We start from the raw sequence: 18,323 nt of genomic DNA, 5'->3' as shown, positions 1-18,323 counted from the left end.
ATGGACAGACAGCTGGACGCGGGGGAAGTCCCTGCTTCTCCGTTTATTACCAAGCAGCCTTCGTTTAAAAAAAAAAACAAAACAAAACAAAAACAAAACACAGACATACAGACAGGCAGAGGCGGCCCGGCGGGGCGGGGGCCGCCCGCCCATGGTTTTTGTTTGGTTCCTGACACCAGAGAGGTTCAAGTAGCCGAAAAAGGTTCAAGTTCACCATAAGGCACTTTAAAGCCATGACGGGAGCAGAGCCCCCCCGGCCCCATCACCCCTGCGGGCACCCCATGGCACACGTGGGGGCCGGGCAGCGCTGGTGGTTGGCAGCGGAGGGGCTCTGGGGGGGAATATATTACATCATCTTTTTTTAAATATAGATAAAACTCTTATTTGTAGACAAATAGTGCCGGTCCCCTCCACCCCCGGGGAGGCTGCGCCCTGCGGGGGGCATGTGCAAAGGACAGAGGGGTGACCGTGGGGGCCCGGCCACCCCAGGGAAAAGGAGGGGGTCCCACAGGGCCGGGGGGATTTCGGAAGGGGAAAAGGGTCCGGGGGGGGCCGGGGCTGCCCCGCACCCGGGTGGGCTCACCCGAATAGTGCAACCAAGAGAAAGCAGCCGGGAGTGCAGGGGCGAGGGGGGCTCGCCGGGGGGGGGGGCTGCTCGGAGTGGGGAGGTGGGGACAAGCTATGCACAGCGTAGGGCAGTGCCCCCCCCCACTGGGGAGGATGGGGGGGCTCTCCCCACCTGGGGGGGGGCCTTGGTCCATGGGTGCCCCTGCCCGGTCCTGGCACCCACGAGGGGTTTGGTGGGGGGGACATCCAAGTCCCGATACCCCATCATCACCCGCCCTGGGCATGACCAGGTGGGCCCGGGCACGGTGGTGGGGGGGGATGATAGGGGCCCCCCACCCCCTTGTGCAAATCGGCCGAGGGGATTTTCCCCCTTTGCATAACTAGGAATGAACCGTGACGGGAAAAACAGGAACAGAAACCCCAGTGGGCACGGCACAGCTCGGCATGGAACGCCACGACACCTGCCGCCGTCGCATCGCCCCTACGCCGTCTCCACCGGCACGGTGCCGTCCGGCTGCGGCCCTTCCTCACCCTCCTGCTCCTCTTCCTCCTCCTCGGGCTGCCCTGGAGCCCAGTAGCGGGCAATGGAGAGGCGCAGCCCCTCCAGGCGCCCGTTGGAGAGGTCGAGGCCTGCGGGCCCGGTGGGCGGCGGGGCCGGCTCGTCGCGGCGGCGGCGGCGCGTCCGCACCTCCAGGCAGTTCTGGCCCTTCAGGTGCCGCTGGAGGTGGTCGTCCTTGGCGAAGGCCTTGTGGCAGAGGTAGCACTCGTAGGGCCGGGCGCCCGTGTGCAGGTGCATGTGGTTCTTCAGGTCGTAGCTGTGCAGGAAGCGGGCGCTGCAGTGCTGGCAGGAGTAGGGCCGCTCACCCGTGTGCTTCCGCATGTGGATCTTCAGTTTGTCGTTCCTGGAGGTGGGACAGACAGGGAGACTATGGCGTTGAGGAGCCAACATGGCATCCAACCACCAGGGGGAGGGGAATGGTGCTGGAATCCCGAGAGCAGGGGTGCTCTGTGGGGCACAGGGCTCTGAAGGCTCTGTGGGGCACAGGGCTGTAGGTGCTCTGTGGGGCACAGGGCTGTGGGTGCTCTGTGGGGCACAGGGCTGTGGGTGCTCTGTGGGGCACAGGGCTCTGGAGGCTCTGTGGGGCACAGAGCTGTGCAGGCTCTGTGGGGCACAGGGCTCTGGAGGCTCTGTGGGGCACAGGGCTCTGGGTGCTCTGTGGGCACAGGGCTCTGGATGCTCTGTGGGGCACAGGGCTCTGAGTGCGCTGTGGGGCACAGGGCTCTGGACCATTGCACGGCTGCATGGCTGAGATGCAGCCGGCTGCTGGCAGGGGGGATGCTGCCCCAGGCTGCTCTGGCAGTGCTTACATAGAGCAGAAGACTCCCCTGGACCTGCACCACAACCATGAGAGATGAGGTGCTATGGGTGCCATCAGGTATCAGGCCTTGGGTGATCTGGCAGCACTCACAGAGTGCAGAACACCCCATTGACCTGACTTCACCAGCAGCTATGGCAGAGGAACACCACCAGGGATGCTCCTGGGTACCTCAGGTCAGCCCAGCAGCACTCATGAGGTGCAGAAAGCCCCATAACCCCACTGCACCACAACACAACTTACAGGGGTTTGCAATTGCAAACCAGGAGGATGCCACTGGGTACCTGTGTTGGTGTCCAGAGCACTCACAGGATGCAGAAGACGCTCTGAATGTGCACCCCACTGGCAGCACTGGCAGAGGGGTGCTGTGCAGTGTGCCATCAGTGTGATCTGGCAGCACTCAGGGGATGCAGAAAACCCCATGAACCATGCCAGGCCTGTGGCCAGGCCCCAGTAGGACTAGCACAGGGGGGTGGTGCCATAGGGGATGTCATTTGGCACACGTCAGGCAGGGAAAGCCCATCCAGCGGCACTCAGGGGATGCAGAAAACCCCTGGTAGGACTGGCACGGGATGGAGGTGCCATAGGGGATGCCCTTTGGCACACCTCAGGCAGGCAGAGCCCATCCAGGGGCACTCACCGTGTGAACCGGACCCCGCAGACCTGGCAGGCGAAGGGTTTCTCGCCCGTGTGCGTGCGCATGTGGCGGGGCAGCTTGCCAGCACCGTGGATGACCTTGTGGCACACTGGGCACTCCTGGGGCATCTGCGAGCGCCTCTTCCTCACCAGCTTGTCGGGGCTGTCCAGCCCGGGCGCCAGCGACTCGTGGTGCAGTGAGCTCAGGTACGCCATCAGGTCGGGGTCGATGGCATCCTCATCAGAAGGTGCCTCCTCAGGGGACAAGGGGGGCTGGTAGGGGAAGGGGAAGGAGTGTGGGGGCAGCTCCTCTTCCTCAGGCAGCTCAAAGCTGTCGTAGGGCAGGGAGAGCCCCTCGGGCAGAGGGGGTGAGGGCAGCTGGGAGGGCGGCGGGGGGCTGCCGGAGCCTTCGGCCTCAGCTGCGGGCGGCGGCTCCTCGGCAGCGTGGTTGTTGAGCTGGGCACCGCGGGCTTGCAGGAACTTGCGGGTCTTCTTGCTGCGGCGCGGGGTGGGGCGGGGGGGCGGCGGGGCAGGCACCTCACCCTCGGGGAGGCTGGAGAAAGCCTCCAGGTAGCGGCGGGCGCGTTCGCAGTCGCCGTCATCGGGGCCGGGCGCCTCCAGGCCGCTGCCCTGCAGGATCTCCACGCAGGCAGCGATGACACAGGGGATCTCCAGCAGCCGGGCAGCGCGCAGCACCTCGCCCATGTTGGCGCTGCTGATGGTCAGCGTGGCCGTGTACGCGAACTCCAGCAGAGCGCCCAGTGCCTCCGGCCCCACAAAGTCCAGCTCGCAGACCTCCTGGCCCGGCCCCGGCCCGGCGAAGAGCTTCTTGAAATAGCGGCTGGAGGCAGCCAGGACGGCACGGTGGGTGCGGTACTCCAGCCCCTGCGTCTTGATGGTGACATCGCAGAGCAGCCCCAGCTGCCGCTGCTCGTTCAGGCAGCTCAGCAGCTCGCTGCTGTGCTCAGGGAAGGGGATACCGATGAGGTCGTCCTCTGGGCTGGCCATCATCCTCACCTGCGGGAAGGACAGGATGCTGCTTGACTGACAGAGGAACAAGCTGGGAGAGAGCACTTGGAAGAAACACTGCAGCTGGAGTGTTGCTGCCATGAAGCCAGGGCACAAGGAACGCTGCCTGTACTGACAGAGGAACAAGCTGGGAGAGAGCACTTGGAAGAAGCTGCAGCTGGAGTGTTGCTGCCATGAAGCCAGGGCACAAGGAATGCTGCCTGTACACGCTGGGTGGCACTGGGGTTTCAGTGGGACACGAACTGGGGCAGGTTTGGGGCCCAGGGTCTGTGCTCAGTTCCCTCCATGCTGTGCAGAGGTTGGTGGGTGTGGGCCCCCCACCACAGGCCCCCCACCACAGGCCTCCACGCTTCCTCCACTACCACCAGCACCCAGCCACCCGCGCCGCCACAGCAAAGGGAGAAATCTCAGCGTGGTGCCTTTGAACAGCAGCGAGGTGCAGCGTTTCCTGTGCCAGCCCACCCACAATCCCCCCCAGCCCACCGCCATGGCCCAGCACAGCCTCTGGCTCCCAGCAGCCCCGTCCTGGGAACACGGGCCTCGCTGGCAGAGGCATGGTGGGCGGGCGAGCGCTGGGAAGAGCAGCCCGAGGGCCAGGGGGCCGCCCCGTGGAGCCCAGCTGGGCTGGGAACAGGGGCCACACTTCCTGCCACGGCAGATTAGGATCAGCACCTGTGCCACCGGTTCCTGCCCCCGCTCCTGGTCGGGACTGGGCCCCCTCCCTCCCTCCCCCCTGTGCCCCAGCCCGGGGCCACTCCTCGCCCAGCCAAGCCCAGCCTGCGCCAGTCAGGCCTTTCCCACGCTGCAGCTGGCAGAGCCTGGCCTCAGCCCTAAACCCAGCACGGCTCACACTCCCACTGTGGTGCCCATGGTGCACCACCAGGGACACACGTGCTCCTGTGCGGCCAGCACAGGTGGGAAAGGGGAGCCCGTGACCCTCACAACCTGCAGGCAGGGTGCAGGCAGCAGTGGCAGCCCCAGGGCTGTAACCTGCCCTGCCCTGTGATAGATACCATGCCCAGCTATGGCCCGTGTAGCCAGCACAGATGGGAAGGGGGAGCCCATGACCCTCACAACCTGCAGGCAGCAGAGGCAGCTCCAGGGCTGCAACCTGCCCTGTGACACCGTGCCCAGCTATGGCCCTTGCAGCCAGCCAGGCAGTGCTGAGTGACAGCAGCATGTGGCATTGGGCATGGCCAAGCCATGCCAGGCAACACCGAACCAAGTCAGGCCCATCCACCCCAAACCCACCGGGCTGTGCCAAACCACACTGTGCTGGCACTGCTGCGTGACAGTGGAATGGGAGCCCATTCCAACAAGAGCCTGGGGGAGGCAGAGGCGGGTACCACCTCTCGAGTTGTGCCATGGTGGACAGCAGCATGTGGCACCGGCCATCGCCAGCCATGCCAGGCAATGCCGAGCCACGCCAGGCCCACCGGGCCGTGCCAAACCACACTGTGCCGTCGGCAGGCGGGCGTGGGGGACGTGCCCCCTCTTGCCCATGGAGGGGCGGCGCGGGCGACGGCCCCCGGCACAGGGGCCCATCCCCAAGCCGGCCGCTCCCTGCGCTTGGGCGGCCGCCAGCTGGGGCTGCCTCGGCAGGCAGCTGGGAACGGCCCCGGAGCAACCGGCTGCGGAGCCGCCCCAGCCGCTGCCGAGCAGGCCCGACCGGCAGGGCAGGCGGCAGCCGCCCCTGAAACCGGGAGCCAGCAGTGCCGACCGCCTGGGATGCTGGCGCCAGCAGCCACGGCCAAGCCCCCCTGGCTGGCAGGAGCCCATCCCGGCGCTGGTTGAGGTCCCCTCTGCCTGCCGAGGTGGGGGTGATCGGATTAGGGATGATTAAACCATCAGGGCCCCCGGAGCCAACAGGCAGTGACAGCCCCCGGTGGGATTAGGCAGGATTAGCTGCAGGGGCAGGATTAAGCAGGGGGGTAAATATCCCATGCCACAGCTTGGGCAGCTGGAGAGGGATGACACGGATGGGGCACCTGCCGTGGGTGGGCCAGAGCCCCACGGACCCCCCAGGACTGTCACAGGGAATCATCACAGGATGGGGTGGCAGTGTGTCCTCCAACACTGCCTCCCCCAGTGATGGCACCAGGACAGCCTCCCTTCTGCCCTGATCCCTACAAGAAACCTGGGCACAGGGCACTCACAAGACTGATGGCACCCACTGGGGGTGTCTGGGCAAAGGACAGCAGCTGAGACCCCCATATCCCAGCAGGTGCTCTGAGGGACTGGCACTGCCCTCACCATGTCCCAGCGCAGATGGACACAGCCTCAGCGCTGCCAATGTCACAGAAATCACCAGCAGAGCTCTGCTAAGGCAGCTGGGACCCCACGGGACTCGGTGCCACCAGACAGAGCTGCAGGGCTGTGGGGCAGGCTGGGGGCGAGGCGGCGGCGGGCGGGCAGGAGGGGGATTTTCCATGGCCCCAAACCGCCCCTTTACGGCTCCTTTGCTGACACCCCCACCCCCCCGCACATCCTCCTCACTGGAGCGAAGAAGTCACATGCTGAGCGGCTGCTGCCGTCGAGGAGATCACCGCAGTGATAAGGAAATGGCAGAGGATGAGGTGTGAGGGGACAGGAGCCACCCCCGGGCCCCCAGCATTCCCAGGCTGCTGCTGGAGGTGATGGCTGAAGGACACAGGTGGTGATGCCCATGGCCTGGCCATGCCAGCGCTCCCTCGGTCACTTCAGCGCTGTGGCTGGGCACATTTTGGCTGAACTGAGGAAAGGAAAGGGGGAGTTGCTCCCCGTGCTGAGCTGGCTGCCATGCAGGGCGGGTGGCAGCAGGAACAATATCTGCCCAGGTCACCCTGACATCCCTGTGCCAGCCCAGTCTGCCTGGGACAACCATGGCCAGGCTCCACCCATGTGCCAGCTCCTCTGTGAGAGGGGTCCAGGCACCCAGGCAGGGCCATGGGCAGCGGGCTGGGGTCCCTGCAGTGCCCCTCCTGCTTGTGTGCCATGCCACCAAGCAGGGATGGCACCTGGGTGAGGACACAGTGCACTGGGCCCGGCTTGGGGATGGTGGGAGGTGGAAAGGGGTATCCAGGGGGGATCTCCCGACATGGGGAAGGAGAGAAGGAGAGCAGAGGTCCCAGGGAGCACAGTCCCCACCATGGGCTGCTGCCAGGAGCCCCTGCTTTCGGTCCCAAGAGTCACAGATGCTGTCGAGGGACTTCACAGCCCCATGGGGAGAATGAGTCACCCCGGAAGGGGAGCGCAGCGCGGAGCTGCCCTGGCCCCTCACCCCGTGGGGCCCTTTACCATTTGGGATCCAGGACGTGGACCCAGGGGTCCAGGCTGTGCAAGCCCCCCACCCTGAAGCCAGCTGGGAGCAGCAGTGGCCCTGGTGCTGATGGCCACAGTGTGGATGGAGAGTGGTGTAGGGCTGAGCAGCCCCTCTGTCTGCCCAGCAGGGAAGGTGGTGGCCGGGGTCTGGCTCAGCTGGTGACCCTGTAAACAGCACATGCTGAGGGTCCCAATGCTGGAGGAAGTGGGGAGAGCAGCAGTGCTCTTTGAAAGAAGAAAAGAACAAGTAGAGACAAAAGGAAATGGTTTGGAGATGAAAGAGGATAAACAGTCCCCCACCCCATAGCGCTGAGAGTGAGCCCCATGGCGCTGCTGAGGCCCCCTGACACTGCCCAGCTCACCCAGAGCTCCCAGGGACAGCCACCAGCACTGAGAGGGGGCTGAGCACCCTGGCACAGGGCTGCCTCAGTGCCCAGCCAGCACTGCACCTGGGGCCAGTGCCAGCCTGGCACGGCAGCTGCCACGGAAGCTGGGCACAGGGCATCCCTGCCACGGTGCAGCAGGGCCAGTGGTGTTGCCAGAGCTGTTCCTGGCATTTGTAGCAGGGAAAGAGGAGCAAAGTCCCCATCTCACCCACCCAGCCTGCTGGCACTGTGCTGGCATCCTGGCCCCCTCCTGCCGCCAACCCCCCCCCCCCCATGCCACGTCCAGCTGCCTGGCATTGCCACTCTAGGGCGTGGGCCTTGCTCTGCCAAACCAAAGTGACCCAGATCTCGCCACTCGTCCCATCTCACCCCATCCCATCAGCAGTAAGGGCAGCGTAGGGCTCAGGCAACACCAACGTCCCACAGCCTGCTGCTGTGAGGCAGCTGGCCCAGATCTCCCAGTGCCACACTGGGTCCCCACCACCCTGGCATCCACCCAGCAGCAGTGATGGCAGGGTGGGTGCGTGGCTCACCTGCCCCGTGTCCCGGCGTGGCTCCGCGCTCGTGGCGGCCCCGCTGGCGGCCCGCGAGTGGCAGGGAGGGGAAGGCAGGGTGCTGGTGCTGTGTGAACTTGGCCCCGCTCCCCGCTGCACTTGAGCTCAGGATCCCACCTCAAAAGGAGTCGACGCCCACACCCCGGGTCACGCACCTCCCAGCCCCGCTTCCCAGAACACACACGGCATTAACTCTTTGCGGCCGGCGCTGCTGCGCCGTGGGGCGCCAACCCGGAACGGGGCAGGGGGCATCCCCGGCCCACTCCCACGGGAGAAATTCCCCAGCGCTGCTAGGACAGGCACTTGTACCTTAAACACGCCTTCCCCACCTCTAACAAGGTCTCCATGCCGTCTGCCCCTGCCCCTCCATACCGTGGCACATCAGCCAGGCCCTCCTCACCTCCTCGTGTGCCCCAAGGCAGGGCGCTGGGTGCTCGCCACTGGCCATGGCCAGCCCAGCCGGGCTGCCAGGGCGCCTGTGCTCAGCGGCAGCAGGGCAGGGCTGGGTACAGCATGCTGCAGCCTGCCCGGCCAGCCCTGGAGCCACCCCCCGGCCCTATGGATTCCTGTCCTGCTCTCCCCTTGGAGCAGGTTCCCGAGATCCCCATGGGGAACGTGGGGAGCAGTGACGGCCCAGCTGGGCTATGCTGCCTGACCCCCTGCACTCCCTGGGCAGGGGCACTCGTGGGCTCCCCAGGCCAGGCTGCACATTCATGCAATGCCCCCATAATTACACCCTCGGTGTCCCCAGCTAAACAGCAATTAGCAGCCCAGAGAGCTCGCCCCACACCCCACCACCAGCACCGGCACCCGCCCAGGCAACCCACGCCAGACCGGTCAGGGGCACCGGCACTGTGGCACCCTGGCATGGCCCAGCAGGCCCCAGAGCTGGGGATGTGTGCAGCAGGCCAGGCAGAAAGGGGAAGAGCCCCACAGCAAAGCAGTGGGACAGCAAAGGGCTCAGCCCCAGCAGTGCTGACGGAAGGAGCTGGGTTGTGCAAGAGCCCCTGGGCAGGCAGTGGAGACGGGCAGAGGGGCATCACCAGCATGCCCTCCATGGTATCCCACTGTGCCACCCCCTGTGCTGAGCAGTAGCCAGCTGTGGAGCGCAGGCAGCACACAGCCAGCACAGGGCTGTGGGCAGCACTGCCCTCTGCACTGCCACAACGCTCCAGGCTGCCCCAGAGGGGGGCACAAAACAGGGCACAGCCCTGGACAGTGTCCATGAGAGGGAGGGAGGACAGGAGGGAAGGAGGAGGGCTGTGGCACCTGCTGCCAACCCTTCCCCTGCCCTTTGTTCCCCATAAAGGAGGGGAATGGCGCCAGTCCCCCCTGGCCCAGGTGTGCCAGGTGCTAAGGGCGGGAGATAAGGTGGGCGAGGCGGGCAGGGAGGGGCACGGCACAGCATGGGCACGCAGCCCTGAGTCAGGGTTCCTGCTGGTGGCCAGGATGGGGTGAGTCACCGTGGCCCCCCCACCCTGGGGGTGTTGCAACCACCCGGGCGCTGGCCACAAACTGCTGCTCGCCCTGGCTGGGGGGCATCGGGCTGGGGGGGCAGGTGGGGAGGTGCTGGCCTTTGGGGAAGATGGGCTAACCTCTGTGAGTCCGTCCATCCATCCCTTGCCCAGTGGCACCCTGACCTGTGTCACCAGTGAGGGGACATGGCCTCATCCCAGCTCCTCTTCCAATGGCAGGATGGGCAACCCCATCTCCTGCATCACATCCTCACACAGAGCAGCAGCACCCTGACCTGCCAGGACAGATGTGGCCAAGGGCATGTGGCCTCTGTGTGTCACCTCTGGCCTTCCCAATGTGGCAAGGAAATGGCTGAGGCACTGGCAGAAACATGGAAGGAAGGAGGGAAGGAGGGAAGGAAGGAGGGAAGGAAGGAAGGAAGGAAGGAAGGAAGGAAGGAAGGAAGGAAGGAAGAAGAAGGAAGGAAGGAAGGAAGGAAGGAAGGAAGGAAGGAAGAAGGAAGGAAGGAAGGAAGGAAGGAAGGAAGGAAGGAAGGAAGGAAGGAAGGAAGGAAGGAAGGAAGGAAGGAAGGAAGGAAGGAAGGAAGGAAGGAAGGAAGGAAGGAAGGAAGGAAGGAAGGAAGGAAGAGAAGGAAGGAAGGAAGGAAGGAAGGAAGGAAGGAAAGGAAGAAGGAAGGAAGGAAGGAAGGAAGGAAGGAAGGAAGGAAGGAAGGAAGGAAGGAAGGAAGGAAGGAAGGAAGGAAGGAAGGAAGGAAGGAAGGAAGGAAGGAAGGAAGGAAGGAAGGAAGGAAGGAAGGAAGGAAGGAAGGAAGGAAGGAAGGAAGGAAGGAAGGCTCTGCCAGCCTCCAGCCTGGGACAGGCTCACCTACCAGTGGGCCTGCTGGCTGGCCCCAGGGTGAGCTGGCTCTGGAGCTGCTGGCCCCGCAGCACAGTCACGGGAACCCCTTGGAGGGCAGCCAGACCCCCTGGGTCCCACTGTGCTGCACAGCCCCGAGGGGCCCCCCCAGCTGGTGGCACCTCCCACTCAACATGCAGGGTTCATGTCCTCACAGCACCCCGGGGACTGAGCATCCCCAGTGGCACAGGCTGTGCCACCAGCACTCCATGCTGGCACCAGGGTGGCGCTGCTCCCAGTGGGGTCACCTGGCAAGGACAGTGCCAGCCCACAGCCCCCCCTCCACACCCTCCAAAATAGCCCGGCTTCCGCCCCCACAGCAGCTGCCTGCTGCCAGCTCCCCGCTGCCCACGGCTGATCCCGGGGAGGGAAGGGGGGCAGGAGATTCTAATCCCCCCCAGCCCGAGCCCCCCCGAGCCCACAGAGCACCGACAGCCAGGCCATGCCCGCCACAGCCCACAGAGTGACACCGAGGAGACCCCAGGCAGCCCTGCAGCAAGGGAGGGCAATGCCCAGGGCTGCACAGTGCAGCCTCTGTAGAGCCCCAGGGCCCGCCGTGATGTCCACACCACACCAGCTGCCCTGTGCCACCCCAGCAGGGCACAAGGGTCTCCTCCCTTCTCTTCCTTGGTCCTGCAGTGGGGATGGCAATCCTCCTGTCCACCCTTGCTATGGCTCCAAGCCCTGATGGTTGCCCAGGGGAGGGGAATCAAAGCAAAACTGCTGGGGTGTCTCTGTACCCAATGAATGTCAGCCAGCACAGCCACATTCTCCACCCTGCTGGCGTTCAGTGTCGGCAGTGCCTGGCACCCACCGTGCTCGGGACCCCGAGCCTGGCAGCAGGACCCCCTTACCCACTCCAGCTGCTGCCCACGGGGCCTGGGGACATGGCAGAGACAGCTGGGCAGAGAGGAGCACGCAGTGCAACCGAGGCTGCCGGGAGAGGCCAGAGCTCGCCTGACCTACTTCTCCTTCCGCATCACCTGCTTTCATTTTCCCTCACCCGGGCTGGTCCCCCTGCCTGCCCAGGGCTCCATCAAACCATGCCAGAAGCTCTGGGGATACAAATCACCATGGCTCCCACCGCACCATCCTGCATGCCAACCGACCTGCCCAGCCCCGGGCACACGGCATGCCCGGGTGCACTGAAGGTCACCGGCCACAGCCCCGGCACCACCGCCTCCCTCCCCTGCCTGCATGGCTACCCAAGCGCCATCTTCCTGGCACGAAGCGAGTTTGACGGGTCTCAGCCCAGCCCCTCAGCGGGTCCTCTGACCGCCCCGGGGCTTTGCTGGGGTGTGGACATGCAGCTCTCGGGGCATGTCAGGGACGCCGGTGCTGCCACGGGGAGCCAGGCGGGCGCCAATCCTCCAGACGGGGCGGCCGCTCCCACCGGCACCCTGCCTGCTCCCGCCGTGGAGTTACCATGGGAAGGCAGCGCTGGTGGCGCAGGGGGAGCGCAGGCTCCCGGGGGCTCCCGCCAGCAGCCCACACTGCTGCCAGGAGAGATTTCTCCCTGGTTTCATCATCCGCCGCCTGCCCTGAAGGAGAAGTTCCTGCTTCACGCACGGGGCAGCAGCCGCCCCTCGAGGGCTGGGGTGCAGCGGGGGCCGCGCTGGGGCCGCAGCCCCGCCGTGCCCCTCCCGCCCCCGTGTGCTCGGGCCTGTCCCGTTCGTGCCACGTGTGCACTGAGGGTGCACGGCAGCAGCTGGCAGAGCCGCGCTGCCACAGCCTCGGGCTCAGCCCCGCAGCGCTGGGGGCAGTCCGCGCCCAGCCAGGGGGGCTCGGGGGTCCCCCGGACCCCGACACGGATGTGCGCCCCGACACACAGCTGGCACCTCCGCACCCATGCCCGGCACAGACACCCCTAGCCCCGCTGCCCCGCTCTCTCTGCTGTGCCAGTTTCCCCTTCTCCGTGCACCCACTTTTAAGTTGCCGAGCTCAGTCCCTCCCTCCCAGCACCAGCATCACCACCGAAGCCTTGAGCGGCGGCAGCTGCCGCGTGCCCCCGGTAGTGTCCCCAGTAGTGCTCCCGGTAGTACCGGAGATCCCAGGCTGACCCCGCTCCTGCCAGCCCGGCTGTGGTGGGGGAAACTGAGGCACGATGCGACTCACCCCGCGACAAAACCGGCGCTGTGTCCCCTCAGCAAGTGAAGGCAGGCACGGATAGAGGGCGGCTGTGGCCCAAGACGTGGATCTGCTCCGGCGGGAGGGTAAATACCGCACCCCGCCCCGGGCAAACAGCGGCCGGGGGCAGCCAGCCAGGGGGACGAGGACAGGTACGGCAGGGCTGGGCGCACGGGGCAGAGTCCACCGGTGCTTGGCAGGTGCTACCATGACACCGATCCCGGGGGACCACTGCACAGCCGAGCAGAGGCACCCACTGCTGCTGCCAGTGTGCCAGGGCCGGGGCTCACCAGCGTGGCACAGCGTGCTGGGACACTGGGATACCTTCCAACTCTACCAATATGGGTGCAGAAGGGACTCCTTGAGTTGCCTTCCTCCTGCAACGGTGCCGTCCCCACCCGGTGCGCCAGGCATGCCGCCAAGCTGCTCACCGGGTTGGGAAGGGGGGGTGGCAGCACCCGGTCACCCGTGGGAGACCTGCGGGGGATCCTGGCTGGATGGAGCAGCACCGCAACAGGAGCACAGCGGAGCCTTGGCAGCCGCCCCGGCACGCAGCGGGGACCTGCCGATGTCACCGATTTCCCGCAGCCCCGTGCGCAGGGACCGGGAACAGCCCACGAGTGACACCCCCCGCCCCACGGGCGACGTGTCCACCGGCTCCGGCGGCGGGCGGGGACACAGGGGCCGTGCGGTGATCGCGTGCCAACCGTGCCCACCCGCTGCCCGCAGCATCCCGAATCAGCGCGACTCACCGCAACCGGGCGGCAAAAAGCGGTCGCCGCGCCGGTCCCCGTCCCGATCCCGATCGCGCTGCCGGTGGGTCGGTACCTCCGCGCAACCCCCGCCGGTGGGTCCGTCCGCTCCCACCCAGTGCCGCTCACCTGCGTACCCCGCCCGAGCCACAGACCAGTCCCGGAGCCACGGCCCCGCCTCCGCCTTCACCTGCCGCCGCCGCGCCCCGCCCGCCCCCCGGCCACTGCTGCCGCCGCCGCCGCCGCCGCCGCCGCCGGGGCTCCAGGAAGCGCCCGCCCCCGCCCCCTCATTGGGCAGCGCGCCGGCGGTCACGCGTCCCATTGGTGGAACGCCCCGCCCATCAGCCCCGCCCCACCCCCTCGGGAGGGCGGGGGTCTTGCGGGCCCGCGGGACCGGGGCGCGCGGGTGGGGGGCGGCTGAGTCAGAGGCGGTTAACGGGATCGGGCGGGGGTCGGGCCCCGGCCCGGGCAGGAGAGCACGGGACGGCCCCGCCGCGGCCCCCACCGGCGCCGAGTGCGGTGCCAGGCGCCGAGCGCGCCCCGCCCGCTGCGGCCGCCGAGTGCCGGGGCCGGCACGGCACTGCCCGCTCCGCCCCGCGGACACGGGGGGGCGGGGAACCGGGCATGGAGGTGGAGGGGGGGGAGTAAGAACCGAGAAGTGCGCACCGAGGAGTTTCGAGTGCCGGGCACGGGAAACCGTGCGTAGAGTGAGGTACGGGGGATGGAGAACCAAGCTCGGGAACCGGGCACCGAGGAGCGGACACCGGGATACTGGAGTGTCGGGCACGGAGGGATGGAGAGCTGGACACGGAGAACGTGGCACGGCGGGGCGCGGCGCAGGGAGCAGCCCCCGTTGTCGGCGGTGCTGGAGCGGGGCGCGGCGGCCCCCCGCGGGGTGGCTCCTCCGCAGGTGCCTGGGCGCGGGCCCCGCGCAACCTGTTTGGCCGCTGCCGGCTCACAGGGAGGCAGCGGCGGCCCCGGGGCTCACCTCGGCTCACCCCGGCCCCCCCGCGCCTGGCTCCGAGCGCGGCCACTGCCCGGCGCTAGCGGAAAGTGTGAGGAGCCACCGCCGCTCCGGGGCTGCCAAGGCAAACACGGCCCCGCGCAGACGTTATGTCAGTGGGCGGGGGGACCGCGCCGGGGCACCGAGCCGGGGCCGAGAACGAGACCCCCACCCCCTCGCCAGGCCCCGGTACCGGGCACCTGCCGCCGCGCCTCGCCCAGCCACCCGCTTGGCTCTTCCCAGCTCCGTCCCTTTGACCGTGCACCTGCATCCCCGTCCGGGGCACCGGCCCGCCAGGCTCAGGGCTTCCGCGGGGCGGAGAGGGGAACCCGCAGAACAACCTCACCCTTGCCGCGGCTGCCACCGACCCCCGGCTCCATCGCTCCCCGCCCGTCCCCTCGGGCACGGTTCGCCATCGCCGCTGCGCTCTGCCGCTGCCCGCGGCTGTTCTCCCGGTGATTCTCTGTCCCCGCTTCCCCCGAGGCGATGCCGGCGGTGCGGTCGCACTCACCTCTCTCGGCGGGGCCAGGAGCGGGGCCGGGCGGGGGCCGCGGGCTCAGCCGGGCCGGCGGCGTGGCAGGAAGGACCGGGTGGTCATCGCGGCCCGCGGCAGCCGCCTGCAGAGGGCACTGCTGGCTCCCGGAGCCGAGCCCCGTGGGCGGCACCGATACGCGGAGGGACACGGGGGTCTCTTGGTGCCCGTGGCACCGTTTATTTAGGTTAAAAACAGCAGACACGACTCGGGCAATCCGGGATCCCCTCGGCTGCGCTTGCTCGGGGCTCCCCCCATGCTGCCAGAACGGTTGAAGGAAGCCTGGGACCTAGCTTGGGTAACCCTGAACCTGTCCCCACCCCAGGAGTGCTCACCTCTCCCCCCCATTGCACCTGCCCTGCACCTACCCAGATGTTCCAACCTTACCCCACACCTATCCGGATGTTCCAACCTACCCCACACCTATCCGGATGTTCTAACCTATGCAATACCTATCCAGATGTTCCAACCTGCCCTGCACCTATCCAGATGTTTTAATCTGCCCCACACATATCCAGATGTTTTAATCTGCCCCACACATATCCAGATGTTCTAACCTGCCCTGCACCTATCCAGATGTTCTAACCTGCCCCTCACTCCAGCTGTGCTCACCTGCCTCACCTCCCCCCCCAGCTGTACCAGTTCACTACCATTCCCCTTGTCTGCAGTTACACCTAGGCCCACAGCTTCCCCTTCCTCCTCATTCCCTCTCACCTCCCTTCTCTCCTGCTCCTCCTGTGCCCATGGGCTCTAGCTGCCACCCCCTAGGCCTGGCCCTGACAATGGGGACTCCTGCCTCATGCTCTGCTTTTTATACAAAAATAGATAAATTAATATAAACTTAGACATTAAAATAATAATAATAATAATAATAATAATAATAATAAAAAGATATTAAATAGTGTCCTGTGTCACTGAGAGCCCCATGGCTGGGGGAAGCAGGTGCTGAACCCTGCAAGAGGGGCACTGCATCCAGGCAGCACTGAGGCACAGAGTCCCCAGAGCCAGGACAGTTCTGCTACAACACAGCCCTGGAAGACACAGGCTGAGGAACAGTAGAAGGGACCCCCAGCTTGTCAACCTGCTTTGGGGGACCTCCCTGGCACCCCCCCACCAGCTCCACTCTCAGTGTGGCTGGTTCAGTAGGACCTCAAGCCAGCACGGGCACGAGGTGATGAACTGCCGGGAATAGCAGGGTCCCCAACCCTTGGCAAAGCTGATGCGGATACTGTGGGGGTCACAGGGTCCCTCCCCAGGCAGCTGCCAGCCCCCTGTGCCCCCTGCCCACTCATAATCGAACACCTTTGCCGAGTAGCCGGGCAGCACCTTGAGGACAGGCAGCCCGGGGGGGCTCAGGGTGGGCGAGCTGACGAAGATGGGGTGCTCGCTGCGGTTGTAGGCCCACACCCCGCCTGGCTCCTGGCTCAGCTGCAGCCCCCGGCCGATCTTGCCCCGTGCCCGGCGCACGGCGCAGCTGCGGTAGGCGGCGGGCAGCTGTGCCAGGCAGAAGCCGCTGCCCCAGGGCAGCTCACAGAAAACGTTCACCGACGCCTCGTGCACGGCGTACAGGCGGCCCACGCGCGTCCGGTACTCCCAGTAAGCCAGTTTGCACCAACAGCCGTCCTTGATGGTGCTCCATGAGAGACTGGTGTCTGGCAAGGGAAGAGCAGAGCTGTCACCAGCAGGATGTGACTGAGCCAAGCAGCTGGAAGGGCCAAGGGGAGTGGGCACAGAGGGCGTGTGAGGACAGATAGATGGACATGGCGCACCAGGGATGCCTCAGCGCAGAGTCCTGTGCTGGGTGTGAGCCTCTGGTGCTGTTCCCAGTCCCCCAGTGCCATGGTGAAGGGCTGGGGCAGGGCTGTCAGGGGGGTTGGTCCCTGAGTGCAGGGGAAGGTGGGGCAGTGGCAGCTGGTGGCCTTGGTGGCCAGCAGCCAGGCGGGAGCTGGGGCTTTGTGCGTCAAGGCACATTGTGTGTGTCCCCATAGGCAGCGCTTCCTCCAGCAGGGAGCCTGGCGCTGCCAAAAATAACAGCAGCTTCAGTGGCGGGGGGGCGTCTGGGCCAGAGCGCTCCCCCAGCAGGAACCCCTCATCCCCTGTCGGAATCTTTTCCTCCTGCTGGGAGTGACTGCTGGCTCCATTCCCTGATTTTCATGTTCTGTCCCCTCCAATCTCTGCTCCTGACTCAGGGGTTCAGCCCTGCCCAGTGCCCTCCTGCCTGCTGGGTGTGGCAGAGGGCTGTGCCCTGTGTGTCTCCCAGTGTGCTGGGCCCATCTTACCGCACCAGTCCCCACCGTCGTAGCTGAACTCCATGAGCTGGGGCTCATCTGGCCAGGAGGGACCACAGGATGCCTTCAAGTACGGGGGTGGCGGGGTTTCTGCCGAGGAGAGAGAGGGAAATAGGAGGCCGGGAGTGCATCCTGCCCCCCTGGAGCCCTGAGGCAGCCCCAGAGAGCAGGGGTCAGAGCCTGGCTGGGAGAGGCAGCCTCCAGCGTTGCCGCCAGCACTCACCAGGTACAGCCAAGCGGCTGAAGTGATGGGGGTTGCAGCACAGCCCAGCCAAGTCCCCGCAGGCTCCCTGGCCCCCAGCACAGTAGCAGAGGTGCTTGAGCTCATGGGACTGGTGGAGGTCAGGCCAGCGGAAGAGGCGACAGAGCAGGACTTGAGGGGGGAGTCCCTGTTTGACCCCTCGTGGGTCCCCCCTTGGTGCCAGAACGCAGCCGGACTCCCAGGCACCCCGGCTCTCCACCACCTGCACCAGCAGCTCCAGCTCCTCATCCTTCAGCTTCTTGAAGAGAGCATGCACCGCTGGCTTGAGGGCAGCGGGGCCGTCCTCGGGGCTGGCTGCTGCACAGCGCTGCCGCCACAGCCTCCGCACCAGCCCGGCTCGGCGCGAACGGAACATGCCGTGGTCGTGGGGACCACCTGCAGGAGGGAGACAGGCATCACCCCCCGTGCCCTCAGAGAGCTGTGGCTCCAGTGGGGTCCCTGTGCATCTTCCTGTGTCCACCCAGATCCCTGGCAAGGCTGCTTTGCCTGGATTTGCTGCTGGCATCCCCAAGGTCGCATCAGACACGATCCCAAAACCAACCCTCACTGCTGGGGAACCTGCCTTTGCTCCTGCCCACAGCACCCACCCGCTCCCCCCTCACCCCCTGTCTGTCATGGGGCTGGGGAAGGGGTCCCTGCCGAAGAGGGGCTCACTCACGGTGGGTGGTGGAGGTGGGTGAGAGGCTCCAGGGCACTGCATGGGGCTGTGCTCTCGGGGCGGCCGGCACTGCTCTGCCCGTCATGCGTCACTGCCTGCACTTTTTCCTGTGCTCTCCCCTCCCCCGGACCTTCCCGTTTGGGGAATTCATTGATTTCCCTCATCCCAGCCAGCCCTGGGGCTGAGCCACCGCCAGGGCCAGCACATCAGGGCTACCACACCAGGACATGGCACAAGATGCGTGGGCTGCAGTGCTCAGGGATGCCCAGCACGGTGCTACCAAGGCAGCCAGGAGCCTAAAAAGCACCACAGACACCAGTGCACAGGCACAGGGCAGCGTCCAGCTGAGAGCTGATCTGGGCAGGGGTACACCACAAGGCAGAGTCTTTGCAGACCCCATCCCTACTCGTGCCCTCACATGGATCATTGCAAGGACCACCTAAGCCCTTCGTGGCATTTTGGACAAGGGTTTCTGTTGCTCCT

General features: G+C 66.2%; 2 protein-coding genes across 6 annotated transcripts; both read right to left on the bottom strand.

Annotated features, from left to right (window-relative positions):
- Positions 1–36: 36 nt before the first annotated feature.
- Positions 37–14,701, bottom strand: ZBTB7B (zinc finger and BTB domain containing 7B). Of its 5 annotated transcripts, none has more exons than XM_064732774.1 (3): positions 14,612–14,701; positions 2,584–3,596; positions 37–1,469 (listed from the first exon to the last, which is right to left on the bottom strand). In XM_064732774.1, the coding sequence occupies exons 2-3, from the start codon at positions 3,588–3,590 to the stop codon at positions 1,049–1,051; spliced, it is 1,428 nt and encodes a 475-aa protein (XP_064588844.1). In that variant the 5' UTR covers positions 3,591–3,596; positions 14,612–14,701; the 3' UTR covers positions 37–1,048. The 5 variants fall into 5 exon arrangements, with proteins under 5 accessions (XP_064588844.1, XP_064588843.1, XP_064588846.1 ...); XM_064732773.1 differs by lacking the exon at positions 14,612–14,701 and adding an exon at positions 13,227–13,333; XM_064732776.1 differs by lacking the exon at positions 14,612–14,701 and adding an exon at positions 13,098–13,192.
- An 86-nt stretch (positions 14,702–14,787) lies between these two features.
- LOC135457935 (mothers against decapentaplegic homolog 6-like) lies at positions 14,788–18,263 on the bottom strand. Its single transcript, XM_064732778.1, has 4 exons — positions 17,841–18,263; positions 17,144–17,557; positions 16,912–17,010; positions 14,788–16,284 (listed from the first exon to the last, which is right to left on the bottom strand). The coding sequence occupies exons 1-4, from the start codon at positions 17,923–17,925 to the stop codon at positions 15,758–15,760; spliced, it is 1,125 nt and encodes a 374-aa protein (XP_064588848.1). The 5' UTR covers positions 17,926–18,263; the 3' UTR covers positions 14,788–15,757.
- Positions 18,264–18,323: the final 60 nt, after the last annotated feature.

Source organism: Zonotrichia leucophrys, chromosome 25 (assembly GCF_028769735.1).
Source record: "Zonotrichia leucophrys gambelii isolate GWCS_2022_RI chromosome 25, RI_Zleu_2.0, whole genome shotgun sequence".
Lineage (NCBI taxonomy): Eukaryota > Metazoa > Chordata > Aves > Passeriformes > Passerellidae > Zonotrichia > Zonotrichia leucophrys.
Note: the sequence above shows the minus strand (reverse complement) of the source record. Positions and strands in the feature narration are given on the sequence as shown.